Raw genomic sequence first — 15,329 nt, 5'->3', positions numbered from 1 at the left:
CAGGTAACACTTACCTTTTTTTTTCGGATGGGGTTTTAAAACTAAAAAAAGACCTACTGTATTTGAGTGAAACCACGAGTAAAAAGAGAAACCCTTTCATTATAAGATATTGTTTACATATCATGTATTTTTATCATCATTATCATCATATTCATATTACTTATTACTATTATTATAAATCATACAACTATCTTATAACATCATTTATATCATTTATATCGTCATACTCTATTATACTATTACCATATATAATTCATCATCCTATCACTACATATCATACATCCTTCATCATCCATCCATTATATACATATATATATACCCATCCATCATCATCTAACAATTATATTTATTATTATTATTATTATTAGTATTAGTATTAGTATAATTATTATGAAAAAAGAAGTGTAGGATGCATGATGAAAAGGTCGCACAAAGTTTTCATTGTCTAAATGAAAATGTTTGTCAGGTGGGAATCGATCAAATTTTGTTTGTTCACTTTTGTGTGAATGAAACGGAAGTTTAACTTGATTGTACAAATATGATATACAAATAAAATTAATAAATAAGAACATAAATAAGAAAAATGGATGATGTTGTTTGTTTATTAAACTTTTTTGGTATATGGATAATATAGTTTGTAAACTGTAATGTAATGTAATATAAAAAGAAGAAAAAAAAAGATGTATAAATTTTAAAGAAGGGTTACTAAATTATCATAAAAAAATAATGAAATGTATATAAAAAGACATAATATGCAATAAAAAATGAAGTAATGAAACATAAGATCACTTTTTTCAATTTCATCGACAAGCAATGAAATATCAAAAAAGTGAGAGGGAATAATAATAAAAGCTTAAAAAGAAAAACATGGTATAAATAAAAAACAAAGAAATAAAAAAAAAAAGTGAATGGATAAGGAATGAAAAAAAAAAACTATTGTTGTCGTAACCAGGGATGGGTCAGTACTTGATGAATAGTTGGACGTCCGTGTGGAGACTTTTCAAGGAGGCAAGAGATGAGATGTAGACATTTGGAAGAAACCTTGATCTTTGTCGGAGGATGAAACTGAGCGGCCAATGCCATACGAGGATTTGAGAATGGAACTTCACCAAAAACCAATGTATATAGGAGTACACCCAAAGACCATACTTCCGCAGGTTCAGCTTGATAAGGTTCCATGCGTAAGATTTCAGGAGAAGCAAAAGCAATGGTACCATAAAATTTTCGATGTAACACCACTGTTCTTCTCTTAGACTTTTGTTGTTCATTTTGATAGTGGCGTGGTAATGCTACGGCTGATCCAAAATCAATTAATTTCACCTATAAAATAAAATTAAAAAAAAAATGATGAGTTATTTATTTTATATATATATATATATATGTAATTCATATAATTATATACCTTATAATCACTGTCAATCACTATATTCTCATCTTTCAAATCACGATGACAGATTCCCAACTTGTCCAAATGAGCCACACAATCCACAATTTGTCGAAAAATATACTTTGCCAAAGATTCATCAAAAGTACGATGTTGTTCAATGCATTCAAATAAATCACAAGATCCACGTCGTCCAATAAAAGGTATTGTCATTGAAGGATTGGAAGTAGAAGAAGAAGAAGATGATGATGATAATTGATAACCTTGAGATACTACATCTGCTTGTCCTACTTCTTCTTCTTCATCATCATCATCAGAAGGTTCAGAAGTATGAGATAAACCTGGAATATGGGTAGGAGTAGTTGTTGAAGGAGGTTGATTCCATTGTGATCCATGTAATTCCATTACTAAATAAAAGTATACATCGTCTTCAAAGCTATCGACATAACCGACTATGTTGTCATGTTGAATGTACTTGAGAACATAGATCTCCATTGGTAATGTTTGACCATTATGATTCACCCATGCTGATGAGGGTACTTTGTTCTTGAAAATAAATTTGACGGCACGTTCTTGACCTGTACTACGTTCCTTGACTGATATCACAAACCCAAATCCTCCACTTCCAAGTTCTTCCCCAATCGTATATCGCGTAAAAAATTGCATTGGTAAATTGTAGCCTCGTAAATGTTTGGAAGCTGCGGTTTCTTTGACTGTTGGTACTGATGATGTTGATTGATAAGTGGCATTGGTCTTCATTGGTGGATCCAAAGGATGAACAGAAATCATATTCATTGTATTGATAGTATCAAATGTAAGGTATTAAAAAAAAAAAGAAAGAAAGAAAGAAAGAAAAGACAAAGAAAAAAGGAAGTAGAAATAATTCAATTATTAACAAAAAGGATATGCGGAGTGTCAAATCAGGGGGGTTTTCCAAATATGGCCACACGCTATTGTTGGTTCATAGGGAACAAGCATGTCAAAATGGGGAGTTGACTTGTTTTGATCGATTAAATGGAAAGATCAACACAATGAGATTATCCCCTAGAGCAAGAATGATTAGGTAGCATGATCCTTTTTTTTTTTTTTTTCTCCTTGTTCTATTATTTCTGTCAATCAATCACTCATTCATCCAAGTGGACTTTTTAACTGACTGACTCATTGGACTTTCCAAAAAAAAAAAATTGAAGTCAATTAATGATTCTTATAATATGTTGTCAAAAACTGTAAATAAATAAATAAATAATAATAATAATAATAAAGACGATCATAAAGATCTTATTATCATTATTAAAGAGATCGACAGTAACCATCATCATGATCTTCATCCTTTATATATATATATATATTTAGATGGAACGCCTCTAATGGCATCTTTCAATCCAGTTACTAATGGATGATGATGATGATACAGTAAAGGAACCCTTCAAGTTTAATGGTAACCAAAATTATTATTCAGGGGTAAAAAAAAAAAACCAAAAAAAGAGAAAGTAAAAAAACACATTTGATATCTTTGTATGGAAGGGAACAACAAAGAAGGGTCTATAGATGATGATCGTGTTACCTGATATCTATTTATATATATAAATAACCTGATTTTGCTGTGTGTTAATATAATGAACTCCAAGTATCATTCATGCACTAATTATCACTGGATAGATATTCCTCCTCCTAAAAGTCATACATTAAAAAAGTGAGAGTGAAAAAAAAGGGGCATCTCCTTTTTTTTTTTTTTTTTTTTTTTTTTTTTTTTTTTCAAAACGTGATCCACGATAAAACCATGATGTATTTTTCTTTCTTTGAACAAAATAAAAATATGAGGATTTTATTATTTTCAATAACATACGCATACAATAAAAGATGAATGAATGAATACCATAATAAATGATATATGAATAATAATGAATAAAAATGGAGAGGGGGTAATACTACATTACTACTCATCAATCAATATCTAATCAGATTTGTGGAAAGCAGCAACCTTAGCAGCAACCTTAGCATCGCGTTGTTTCTTGTTGAGACGTTGTTGACGGCGGTAAGGCTTAGCGGGAGCACCCTTCTTTTCAGTAGGTTTGTGAACAGGATCAGCACGGATGGCTTCATGAGCTTCAGTGTACATATCTTCAAGAGCATCGGAGGTGACACCAGCCTTGAGGAAACCAGCAAAGTGCTTCTTGTATTTTTCTTCATCTTCTTCTTCCAAGTATTCCATGTATTCAGCAACGTGGACACCATAGATGTAGTTGCGCAACAATTCATCATCATTGGTCTTGGTTTCAATGTCATAACCAGGGAAACGGTTACCAGAGTGAGGGATAAAGATACCACCATCGGAAGCACCCTTCATAGCACCGAACACACGAGCACCAGTGGAAGTACGGGCCAAACCAACATCCAAGAAAGCCTTGAAAGGACGAGGACCTTCTTCATTAGCTTCAGTCATAGTAATAGCACCATCAACTTCAGTTACACCTTCATACTTATCAGCAAGACCGAGCTTGGTCAAAGTACGACGAGCCAACAACAAACCAGTGGCATAAGCAGCAGCCCAGTTGGTCAAACCACCCTTGATACCATAACGAGGCAATTCATGAGCATAGGCAGCAGACAAGACAAAGTCACCTTGGAGCTTGGCGTATACGATTTGACAAATGATATCCTTGTTGGTGAAACGGACAACCAATCTGTATTTGGGAGAGTTGTACTTGTTCTTGGCTTGAACGACAAGTCTCTTACGAGCATAGTAGTCAGTCTTACCCTCTATCATCATAAAATAGAATAAAAGAGTTTAGTACGATCATAGAAAATCAAGGTAATATATATCTGTCTACAAATCAGATAGGGGCGAAAAAGACTAGAATCAACCAGTGGGTAGTAAAGTCCACTGTCACATGAACTATACTTTGCTAAATCATCCTGTTGTAACCATGATATATATCACACTTGACTATATTTATTTTTTATTTTTAAATAACATACCTCTTCGTCTACGATACTTGACTTGGTAACGCTTGAAATAAGCCTTGTTCTTTTGTTGCTTGACGAAAGGCTATAATATAATGTAAAAAAAAAAAAAAAAAAAAAGTAAGTAAACTAATCTATCTATTCATCCATCCATCCATCCATCCATCCGTTCATTTTATATCTATTCGATTTATATCATCTATCCTTTTCTATCTACAATCCCTATTCCTTCATCGTTTTGACTTTCTGTTGTTTCGTACCATTATGAATCGACGTGGCTAGTTAAAGAAGGAAGGAGAAAGAAAACAAGCAAAATTCTATAAAATCGAGACATTGAATGAATTTCATTTACCGACGACAATCAACCAAATTTTTCTTATATTTCTCTTTTTCTTTTTTTTTCTTTCTGGATTTGTATGCTTGAAAACAAAGACCATGATTCTACAACGACGAAGAAGACACGTTTACCACGGCACGAATATCGAAAACATATCAAACTGATCAAACGACGTCAAAAACGACAGACATTGGCAGCCAATCGACATGCTGCTGAAGAAAAACGTTGTCAAGAAAAAGACGAACAGGAAAAACAACACTACTTGGAACAAAAGGCTCAGTGGGAAGAAAGGGAAAGAAACTATACACTTATCAATATGGCACGTAAAAGAGTGATGGAAACTGAAAAAAGAGCAAGACAATTGGCAATGGTAAAATAAAATAAAACCTCATTTTAATAAACACTCACTCTTTTTTTTCTTGATAATGGTTAACTATAGGACAAGTGGCATGCAAGTTTACGTGAATTACCTATACCAAAACCACCTGGTTATTCAAGCAGTACTTCAATAAAAGATTCTCCTACTCAATTGGTAAGTGTAACATCGGTCAAAAAAAAAGAGATATAGTTAATAACTTGACTCATTCTTTTTTTTTTTTTTTATAGACTACTGACCGTACTTCAAGTATTCAAAAAAAGTTTGTACTTTCGTCCACTTCACAATCATCAACAACAGACCGTAGAAGAACTTATAGAGACAAGTTTGAACAATCAAAGAAATCAAAATGAGCATGAACAATACCTTATCAACAAATCAAAAACAGATCATTCCCTCTTCCTACCGCTATCTAGTCATTTCGTTAGTTTGGTTAGTTGATTACTCTTTTTTTTTTTTAATATATTCCCTCTTCTAATAATAACCCTTTATGTAGTAATTATCCTTAGTATCTAATCCTTTCCGTCTTTAAAGTGATATTATTATTTGAAAATAAATTGGTATAGCATCGTTTTATTTATGTAGTCGACGAAAACAAAATGTGTTTTTTTTTTGTATATTCTTGTTATTCTCTTGCCGTATGTTTCCTAGTTCCACTTTTTAAATAATAGGATGATAGATCAATAGTAGATAATAACGATAATAATAGGAGAAATATAGTTTTATTAAATGAACATGTAAAGCTATGCCACTGATACAAACACTAGTTTAGTATAGTCTTGAAGGTGGATTTTTACAGCCAATATTTGCATGATCTAACCTTTTCTTCTGATTTCTCACTCAAAAATCATCATCATCGCGTCAAATTTGGATCGAGCATATATGAAAGCATTCTCCTTCATTTATCTTGATAACAACCTATACCTTATCTCCCAATTTATAGTAAATTAAAAAAAAAGGAAATAGAATTAATCATACCTCATCCAATAATGATCATCATCCAATGAAACTATCACCATTAGATTCCTCTCAAAAAAGTAATTTAATATCATCTAATTTTATTTTATCGCTTACCTTGCCATCGAATGTACAATGAACATTAAAAGATTTTCATCCATTTTTCGAAAAAATGCCTGATATACCCTCGACAATTTATTTTTACAGCCAAAGTTTGGCTGAGGAATTCCAAATTTTAGGCTGTGAAATCAAAAAAAAAAAAAAAAAAAAAATCCATAGCCGTAAATAGCTCTAATAACCTTTCAAATCCATTTTTAAGCCTAAATCTATCATCTTACCGTATAAACACTAATAATAAAATGCGTACATATTATCTATGATTACCTTTTTTTGTTAGTGGACCAAAAAAACAACTTGTCGATAATGTGTAGAAAATCGCAAAAAAAAAAAAAAAAAAAGCTCATCTGATATCTAATGTCGCTTGCAGAGATCTTCCAATCCATTTTGAGATTTCAACCTTCTATCATACCGTAATAAAATATTAACAAAATATATGTATATCATCCATAAATATTTTTTTTTATTAATACGCTAAAGCATGTTTATCGTGTTAAATGTAATATAAAAAATAAATGGGGAATTTACATAGTCCTCTATATTACTATTAATACTCAATCTAAACATTTGGTTGGTTAATGGATGATTAATGAATTTCGTCCTTTTTGGCAAGATCAACATGAGTGAAAGTATTTCCATCCAACCTCTGATGCCACTTTCAATACTTGTTTTTTTTTATTAGGTGTCGGGATACTTCCGAGAGACTAGCTAACTAACAATGATGATGAGAAAGGGTACAATGTGTGCTAGACGCATGTTGGAACAGCTGATCATCTATATAGTAAAAGAAGAATTGGAACGGAGAATCAACAAAAGGATTGCTTTTACAAAGAAGTTTGCTTTTTTTTTTTTATAGAACATGTCAATATAAAAAAGATATCATGTTGGATAGGAAAGACTACCGCTATTATGCAAACTCTAATCTGGTGTAACATCTTCAATCAATTTCCTTTTTTTTTTTTTTTTTTTTTTGTTTGAAAGTATTTCATGATCGCTGATGATCTCTTAACATGGAAGAAGAACTTATTTAAAATCATCGATATGATTATATGATTTTACCGGCTTGGATGACTACTTCTACTTTATTAAATATATACAATATATGATAATCAAAGAAATAATAGTAAGTGATGATGTTTTAAATATAAAAGTAAAATCTTCAACTCCTTATTTATTGTAGAATGTAAACTTCATGTGAAAGTAAACAATACAAAAATAGAAAGCTGCGTATAGCATTTTGTAAAAAAAAGTCCGCTTTCAATTTTTCATATATGCTTCAACTTTTTTTGTTTCTTTCTCTTTTTTTTTTTTTTTTATTTTTCTTTTTCGATTACAAAGATGTACACATTATTTTTTCAACTTTTCCTTGTTTTGTTTATTATCGAACGCTGTGTTGGCTCGGATGATGTAACACTTTCTCACTATCAGTCTGATCTACTTGATTATGACATTGACTCTCAACATGCACTGTCCCAATTTGACGATGATTATATCCATATCCCTTTGTACCATTCAACTTCTAATGATTGCAACATTGAAGAAATATTTGAAGATGACAACATTGAAGAAATATCTGACGATTACAACATTGATGAAGTATCTGATGATTACAACAACGAAAACCATTATCCTTCTTTTGACCATGCTGATGATTCAAGTGGTAGCAGCCTCTCTTATCGTATTTGTATGAGAATGTCAGGTAATCGTGGTTCAGTGTTATGTTCTTTTCTCTTCCACCGTCAACCCTGGCGACAATGGCCACAACAAATTAGCAGTCTAGCAACTCAAGAATGGGATCTTATCAAGATACGATTGGAAGCATTATTACCATCCTGGATTTCATACAGTGGCAACCGTGATATCAGCGACAACACCATCTATAACAACCATGACGCCGGCGACAATCATGATAACAACAACAATAATCATGACGACAACCATGATCATGACAGCTGGGATAATCATGACAACAATGATAATATTGACAATAACAGCGATAATCATCATGACAATGACAATAATGACAACAATGGTGCCAACAATGATAATCATGACAACAATGATAATATTGATAATAGCAACGATAATCATCATGACAACGACTATAATGACAACAATGGTGCCAACAATGATAATCATGACAACAACGACAGCAACGACAATAATGGCAACAACGGCAACAACAATGACAACAATAACTACAACAATGATGACAATGACGACATCAATGACAACAATGCTGATGAAAGAAACTATTTCAACAACGATGATTATGATAATGAAGATGATTATGCTAATGATGATGATTATGATAATGATGATGGCGATGACGATAACGACAACAACAACAACAACAACAACAACAACAACAACAACAACAACAACAACAACAACGACGACGATGGTGATGATGATGATGATGATGACAACTCGAAAGATATTAAACAATACAGCAAAAAGTGTACTGATATGGTAGTATACCTTGACTATGATGGCCTCCTTCAAAAAACTGATACATCACCCGAAGAAATGTATGATCCAATACCATCATCTTTCCGACTCCACCAACAACTCATTCAATGGATAACAAAAGTAACAATAACAACTATAAAGTTAATTGACCTTTCTCCTTCACTTTGTCTGGACTATATACAAGCAACTTTACAATTTTTGGACAACAACAAGAAATTCCTTTGTATCATATTTTTGGTTATAGCTGCATCCATGGTTATACTCCAACTTATTCTGTATATAAAAAAAGTAAAAGAAGAAGAAAACAGAAAAAAAAACTAAAGAAAAGAAGAAGAAGTCGGATGATTTTATGATTTGAATTCTTTTTTTTTTTTTTTTACTCTTCATTAAACAAAAGATTGATATTATTACTGTATTTTTTTTTTACTCTTCATCAAATAAAAGATCGATATTATTACCCTGTATTCTCTTTTTTTTTTTTTTTTTTTTGTCTTTTTTTGAAGACTTCTATAATGCTGATCTCGATATCTCTATGATATGTTGATGATAACGATTGATGATGAGGTGCAAGTGATGATGGATCAATTTCATCGCGTTTTGACAGGAGCAGTGAGATAAGGCGTTTCATTTGGTGTTACTTCAATATTTGTTTGGTAGATGGATCATCAACTTGATGAGTGATGATTTAAAGTGTGCTATACGCGTGTTAAAACAGCTGACTGAAAGGAAGATAATAAGAGAGGAGGATCAATGTTTGACAAAGGAGTCGACTTTTTTTTTTTTTTTATCTATTGAATCAACATTGAGAGATAACGACAAGGGAATGTAACACAAAGAATACCAACTTAATTTTATGATAGTTGGGCGAATGATAGTTCCGTCTACTTTCTCTTTTTTAGTAGTAACCTTGAAATAAAAAAAAAACCCTTGATTGCAGATCAGACTTTAAAGTTAAATTTGATATCTATTATCTGGTACACTTTTCATAATTTATACGTCTCTACTGATGAGTGATGGCATTCAAATCATATATAAAAAAAAGTTAAAATCTTTTTCCTCCTTGTGCTTTTGATATATCATCAAGTTAAATGTCAGTTTCATGGGAAAAGTAAACAGTTTTTACAAAAAAGGAACAATCATATCGCAAAGGATGCTCTCTTTGTTTTTTCAAGAATGCCCTCTTCACGTTTTACAAAAGACACCTACTATCTTTATTTTTTTAGTAAATGATTTTACGTCGTTTCCTCTATTGGCTGGTTTTTCGTTTAATAAAAAAAAATAGTTGATTTTATTTATACAGGATAATAGTAGTAGCACAAAAAGTAAGGAAATAGTTTTATTGTTGACAGAATCGATTGATGCTTCGATTTGGAAGGGACAAAAGAAAAAAAAAAAAGGGAGGAAGAAATGATGCTATAAAGGAATGAAGTAAAACTATATGTAGAAGAGAGTGTGTGTGTGTGGGACAGTAAAGAAATATAGTACAAAAAAATAATAATAATAATAAACAGGGAAGAAAAGAGAGGTGAGATGATCAACCCCAAAAATCTTCATCTTTTCCAGGTTGAATGAATCCAATTTGCACACGATCTGAGAGAGGTTTCTTTTCGACAGCACCAAATCTAGAAGGAGGCCAAAGAATACGAGTCACTTTAGCATTGATTAATGCAATAGGGACCTAAAGAGAAGAAAATCAATGAATATAATCCATCTTTATAAAACATGATATTTCTCTCTAGTCGAATTTATTATTACTTACCGTGCCAAAAGAATTGCTATCTTTTGAATGGAATGCTTCATCCCCTTCTACCCAACAATGTCCTCGAGGTACACGAACTATAGTCAATAAAACATCAAAAAAAAAAAAAAAAAAAAAGGAAAGGAAAAATATAGATTTAGTTCTCCCAAGATTCTTTTGATAAAGAAAATAACAGCACGTGTTCAAAAAAAAAATTACCAAGTTTATCTGATCGAAGTGGTTTGACTGTATCGCCTTGTAAAGCAATAATCCTCTTAGTTATTATCCGTTTCGGTTCCGTTGGCGAACTGTAAAAAAAAAAAAAAAAAAAAAAAAGGAAAAGGGTATGAGTATGATTATGCGAGTGTCAAACTTCCCGAGATGGGTCAAATAGTATCAACATATTCAAAAACTTACATGAGAGTCACTATTTCACCACGACTAAATTCATGATCTGTTGCTGCCCACTTATTCAGTAAAACTATATCACGTTGTAACATGTTAGTATCTGGATTAAATGTTGGCTTGAATAGAGAGAAAGATAGATAAAAGAAAAAAAAGATAAACAATGAGTATATAGAATGCGTTGTACAATTGTTTCCGTTTTTACCTGCATAGATCTTCCTTCTACCGTTGCGTAGCTAAACCCATGATCTACAAAAAAAACTACAACAGGTATCCAAGGTAAAGCTTTCAACACCGATGAGGTATATGGATTCGACCTCAATCGTGAGTACATTCCACAATAATCATAAAGAAAAGGAAAAAAAAAAGACGAGTGCTTTTTTTTTTTTCTTTTTGGATCTGAGGTTCAAAACAAAAAAAAAAAAACAAAAAGGTTCCTGTATGACATCAATTTTTTTATTGTTGCATCTAAACTGTATCTGTCATTCAACCTGCATTTTATATGTAATAGGTAAGATTTTACAAACTATAAATAAAACAATGTGCAAAAAAAAAAAAAAAAAAAATAACTACTATTACTACCTATCAATATTACTATACTACGGATATCATTGAATTTTTGATCGAAGGAAGCCTAGCCATTGGAAGTAACTCATACCTGAGCTTGCTTGTTGTTGATTAGCTCCAGCCGAACTAGGACCAGTAGGTTGTCGATCTTCCACCAATAAAGATAAAAACCAAGAGCGTAACACTGGATCGCCATCTTCACGAACAATATATAATGTAGGATAATATGTACTTTTCCTTTTATTTTGAAGATGGTGAATGATGGTATTTACTCGTTGAGATATCGTTGATTTCAATACTGGTAGTTGCTTTATCTACAGAATAATATGTTGTATACAAATAGGTATTAGCCTTAGTTTCAATACTTTTCATCTTTCTATCATCTTACCTGGCCTGATTTCACTTCATTGATATTAGGAACGTTCAATAAATCCATACAAAGAGGAGGTACAGCAGATTTTCCAATCCAAATAAAAAGTCGTTGACCATTTTCAATCAAATAACAACCATGAGATTCAAGTTTTTCACTAGTCAAGTTCATCTTGGTTGGCATAATGCACTTTTCTGTTTGTGGATCAATAGTGCCAGCCTAGTGATAACAAAAAAGAATAATAATAATAATAATCAATGATCATAATCTCCTTCCTTTTTTTACAAGTGTATTTCTCTTTCTTTGTTTTTACCTGTGGGGGCATAGAGTGAAGTGCGTAAAAGTTTGAATGGATAAAATTCAACCAAGATGCCATGGGTAAAGTTCGTAATAGTAATGTGGTTTGAGTACGTACATCCACTGGTATCGTAGGAGCATCATTGAATGTTTCCTAATCACAAATCCAAAAAGAAAAAAAAAAAGAATGAGTCATTATCAAGAAAATAAATTTGAAATAAAATAAATTAAAAAAGTCCTACCGTTTTCAATAAAGAAAGAATCAATAAAGGTAATAAACTTATTTCACGACACATCATCAATTGACTTGCACCGGCAGATGATCCCATCACCTCTTTTCCATATGCCCCGCAAATATCAGCTGCTGATTTCCAGAGTAATTCTCGACCTTCACGTAATTTGTTGGTAGCTGCCTTGTCAATTCCTATAGTCAAAAATCAAAGATTTATATTCGTCTTGGGACTTGATTTAATAAAATCATCTTCCACTTACCTTGGTGACATAATGTTCGAGCAATAGTAAACTGATCGGCACCACTAAATACTTCAGATATAACCTTGGTGACAGGTAAACATAAATTGAGAACACGAATACGTCGTTCACCAAAACAAGTGGTATATAACAAGGCTGTTTGGAAGTAAACCACTGATGATTGTATTTCTTCTTCGATGCCAATTTCCACACAGTACGATTGACTACGAGGTACATTAGGAAGGGCCATAATATCAGGAACACGGGTAGTACAATTGCCATAGAATGACTTGCAAATCAAACCAGATGAACATCTTGTTTTCATCACAGCTTCCAATCCAATTTCTTCAGATAAAAGCGCCGGCACTTCTTGCTTCAATTTTTCACTGTCTGCTTGATTGTCTGCTGTAAATCCAGGGAAATAGTGAGTTTGACCACCAGTAAATCGAGGAATCACATCTAATAAAATAAGGAATTGTTAGTCATTTTATTATATATATATATATATATATATATATATCACATTGATAAATTCTTCTTACTTAGAGTAGCCACATCTGAGAATTGGGAACCAAATATAAACATATCAGCACATACTTGAGATTTGGTACATTCCCCTGCAAATGTCTTGTAAAATGAACTATTGGGAGTCAATAAAGGAGCATCCATCACCGACTTTTGATCCGATGGTGTAAGCTTGAGAACACCTTCGCCAACAGTTGGAATGCTTCCTTGAAAACAAACCATTTTACCACCGGTAGGAGACTATGAGAATGATAATAATAATAATAAAAAAAAAAAAAGAAGAAGAAGATTTGAATCCTTTCCCAATTTTCATATAAATGCTGAGAAATTATCTTACCAGCAATTTTCGAGCAGCTTGTAAAGCAGCACCAAGACAATTCGCAGGAGAAGTGGATTGTTGATGCATTGTCTTCATACGATTCAATAAATCTTCCACTAAGGATCGACTTTCTGCCAAATTCACAACCAAATCGCTTGCAGTTCGAGGTAAATAAATATCAGTCAGATCACCCACCACTAAGATTTCAGGTTCTTCACCCACCAATTTGTAAAAAGCCACGGCATTGTCAGCTGTAATAAACGCCACCTGAGCACGTCCGTCTTCATTGGGAATTGAATCCAAGGATAGTAAAATAGCTTCTACGGCTACACTGACCATACCTGTTTGAACAGCTTGGAAACTAGTATCGATCACAAACACATAAACTGGAGGTTGAGGTGGACGCATCATATATTCGGCTGGAGCTACAAAATCTACACATCCATAATTCAATTCTGCACGTTGCCAGCGATCTGCTTGCTGTTGCTTAACTACATCCCAATCAAGTTCCGATGGCACTAATAATCACAATTGAATAATAAGATGTCATCATGAGACAATGTTGCGTAAAATAGTATTCCTTTACTTTATTTTTCCGTCTTCTTCTGACTTACCATCATTTTCAAGTCCACACATATTACATTGCCATTTGAAAGCAGCTTGAGTAAATTGTACAAAAGGATTGATATATGTTTTGCACCGAGTACATCGACTAACAATGGTATCTTCAATCAATGGTACATGAGTCTATCATGTCAGAAGAAACAATGAATCATTTATTAAATTATTCATTATTTTTTTATTTTCTCAAATAACTTACAGAATCCAAAGAGCTACTGAGGTAAGGTTCTAATACCAAAGCAAAAGGTAATTTGGTCTTCTTCAACAAGGTATTGGAATATGGTACTGCATTCAAAGTACTTCTTTTCATTGTTGATGGGCATTGAGCATGAGGAGAAGACGTGGCTGTCATCTAAGCATAAATAAAAATGATCAATTTTTGTTAGTTCTTCCTTGTTTAAGAAATATTTTTGGTTCTTTCTTTTACATTGGGTGGTACTGGATTCATAGGTCTATCAAGGTCTTGAATACGAGGAGATTGTCCCACCAAAGCAATTTGTTCAGAGAGAGGTTTTGACTGTAAAGACAAATGGGTCATACCATTTGACAAGTCTGGATAACTGTTTGGGTAAGGAGTATTATCACCAGGTCCAGTAGTAGTAGTAGTAGTAGTAGGGTAGACAGGTTGTTGTGGAAGAGGTGTCGAAATAACAGGAGGAGGAGGAGGAGGTAATTGTTGTTGTTGTTGTTGTTGTTGTTGTTGATATGGTTGATGGAATTGTGGTTGACCAGATTGTTGATAAGGTTGTTGATATGGTTGTTGATTAATAGGTGGTCTCATATTATTATGACCATTTAGCATAGGTTGTGGATAGTGTCTTTTTTGTTTTCTGGAGGAAACATCAGTTGCATAGGCTGGAGAAGAAGGACGACTTGCAAGTTGAGGAGGTGTCAATAATGGTGAAGATCCAGGTCCGGGAGAAGGAGAATGACCAAAAGGAGATGGACCACGTTGCAAAGGTGGTTGTGGATGAAAAGGTGAAGGACCCCTATTAGGTGGAGGTTGGTTTCCTGGCTGCGTAGGTTGAGGATAGCTAGCCATGTGTAGAGGAAAAAAAAAAAGATTGAGGAGATTGGAAAGAGAAAGAAAGAAAAGAAAAAAATAATCAGAAATTTTGGCTCCAAAAAAAGAATGCCACGTTGAATTTTGAGGACCGGTTATTGAGACAAAAAAAAAAAAAAAAAAATGTAGAAATTCTTTCTCTTTCACTTCTTTTGAATATAAGATAATATTAGGTTTTAGTATCATACTTTCTTGTCCAAATATATATAAAATATGTTTTCCAAAACTACACAAGATGGTTATTCATTTGGTTAATCATAGGTAAGACTTTTAATATTTTGGTAAAGATACATATAGATAAACCCATTGTATACGATATATATATATATATATATATATATATATT

The 15,329-nt window shown here is 32.7% G+C and overlaps 6 protein-coding genes across 6 annotated transcripts; 2 read left to right on the top strand and 4 right to left on the bottom strand.

Moving 5' to 3' along the window:
• Positions 1-907: 907 nt before the first annotated feature.
• On the bottom strand, positions 908-2,208 carry BX664DRAFT_360755 (kinase-like domain-containing protein). The gene is made up of 2 exons (XM_051548189.1): positions 1,403-2,208; positions 908-1,320 (listed from the first exon to the last, which is right to left on the bottom strand). Exons 1-2 carry the CDS (start codon positions 2,177-2,179, stop codon positions 934-936), a joined length of 1,164 nt encoding a protein of 387 aa, XP_051398366.1. The 5' UTR covers positions 2,180-2,208; the 3' UTR covers positions 908-933.
• Positions 2,209-3,338: 1,130 nt separating this feature from the next.
• On the bottom strand, positions 3,339-4,611 carry BX664DRAFT_338169 (uncharacterized protein; the record flags this gene model as incomplete). Its single annotated transcript, XM_051546385.1, has 3 exons — positions 3,339-4,144; positions 4,364-4,433; positions 4,609-4,611. The coding sequence occupies 3 exons, from the start codon at positions 4,609-4,611 to the stop codon at positions 3,339-3,341; spliced, it is 879 nt and encodes a 292-aa protein (XP_051398365.1).
• Positions 4,612-4,764: 153 nt separating this feature from the next.
• BX664DRAFT_266256 (uncharacterized protein) lies at positions 4,765-5,414 on the top strand (the record flags this gene model as incomplete). The annotated part of the gene is made up of 3 exons (XM_051540898.1): positions 4,765-5,055; positions 5,125-5,217; positions 5,325-5,414. 3 exons carry the CDS (start codon positions 4,765-4,767, stop codon positions 5,412-5,414), a joined length of 474 nt encoding a protein of 157 aa, XP_051398364.1.
• A 1,602-nt stretch (positions 5,415-7,016) lies between these two features.
• BX664DRAFT_316462 (uncharacterized protein) lies at positions 7,017-8,890 on the top strand (the record flags this gene model as incomplete). The annotated part of the gene is made up of 6 exons (XM_051542719.1): positions 7,017-7,063; positions 7,251-7,258; positions 7,316-7,335; positions 7,474-8,254; positions 8,612-8,727; positions 8,852-8,890. The coding sequence occupies 6 exons, from the start codon at positions 7,017-7,019 to the stop codon at positions 8,888-8,890; spliced, it is 1,011 nt and encodes a 336-aa protein (XP_051398363.1).
• A 953-nt stretch (positions 8,891-9,843) lies between these two features.
• BX664DRAFT_338166 (mitochondrial inner membrane protease subunit 2) lies at positions 9,844-11,118 on the bottom strand. The gene is made up of 5 exons (XM_051546384.1): positions 10,956-11,118; positions 10,763-10,869; positions 10,565-10,653; positions 10,367-10,443; positions 9,844-10,285 (listed from the first exon to the last, which is right to left on the bottom strand). Exons 1-5 carry the CDS (start codon positions 11,082-11,084, stop codon positions 10,142-10,144), a joined length of 546 nt encoding a protein of 181 aa, XP_051398362.1. The 5' UTR covers positions 11,085-11,118; the 3' UTR covers positions 9,844-10,141.
• A 72-nt stretch (positions 11,119-11,190) lies between these two features.
• Positions 11,191-15,021, bottom strand: BX664DRAFT_338161 (uncharacterized protein). The gene is made up of 10 exons (XM_051546383.1): positions 14,348-15,021; positions 14,120-14,272; positions 13,914-14,046; positions 13,318-13,817; positions 12,998-13,220; positions 12,477-12,914; positions 12,227-12,408; positions 12,001-12,138; positions 11,706-11,906; positions 11,191-11,631 (listed from the first exon to the last, which is right to left on the bottom strand). The coding sequence occupies exons 1-10, from the start codon at positions 14,960-14,962 to the stop codon at positions 11,359-11,361; spliced, it is 2,856 nt and encodes a 951-aa protein (XP_051398361.1). The 5' UTR covers positions 14,963-15,021; the 3' UTR covers positions 11,191-11,358.
• Between the last annotated feature and the right edge of the window lie 308 nt (positions 15,022-15,329).

The sequence above is a fragment of the Halteromyces radiatus genome (assembly GCF_025201355.1).
Source record: "Halteromyces radiatus strain CBS 162.75 chromosome Unknown BX664scaffold_6, whole genome shotgun sequence".
Taxonomy (NCBI): Eukaryota; Fungi; Mucoromycota; class Mucoromycetes; order Mucorales; family Cunninghamellaceae; genus Halteromyces; species Halteromyces radiatus.
The sequence above is the reverse complement of the archived record's forward strand: the minus strand, read 5'-3'. Positions and strand labels throughout refer to the sequence as shown.

Coding starts and splice junctions, on each gene's coding strand:
- BX664DRAFT_360755 (XM_051548189.1), bottom strand. CDS start 2,179: ATGAATATGATTTCTGTTCATCCTTTGGATCCACCAATGAAGACCAAT. Junction 1,321..1,402: donor TGATTGACAGTGATTATAAG/GTATATAATTAT, acceptor TTTATTTTATAG/GTGAAATTAATTGATTTTGG.
- BX664DRAFT_338166 (XM_051546384.1), bottom strand. CDS start 11,084: ATGTACTCACGATTGAGGTCGAATCCATATACCTCATCGGTGTTGAAA. Junction 10,870..10,955: donor TAGAAGGAAGATCTATGCAG/GTAAAAACGGAA, acceptor TCTCTATTCAAG/CCAACATTTAATCCAGATAC. Junction 10,654..10,762: donor GGTGAAATAGTGACTCTCAT/GTAAGTTTTTGA, acceptor TTTTTTTTACAG/TTCGCCAACGGAACCGAAAC.
- BX664DRAFT_338161 (XM_051546383.1), bottom strand. CDS start 14,962: ATGGCTAGCTATCCTCAACCTACGCAGCCAGGAAACCAACCTCCACCT. Junction 14,273..14,347: donor TGAATCCAGTACCACCCAAT/GTAAAAGAAAGA, acceptor ATTTATGCTTAG/ATGACAGCCACGTCTTCTCC. Junction 13,221..13,317: donor AAGCTGCTCGAAAATTGCTG/GTAAGATAATTT, acceptor TCATTCTCATAG/TCTCCTACCGGTGGTAAAAT.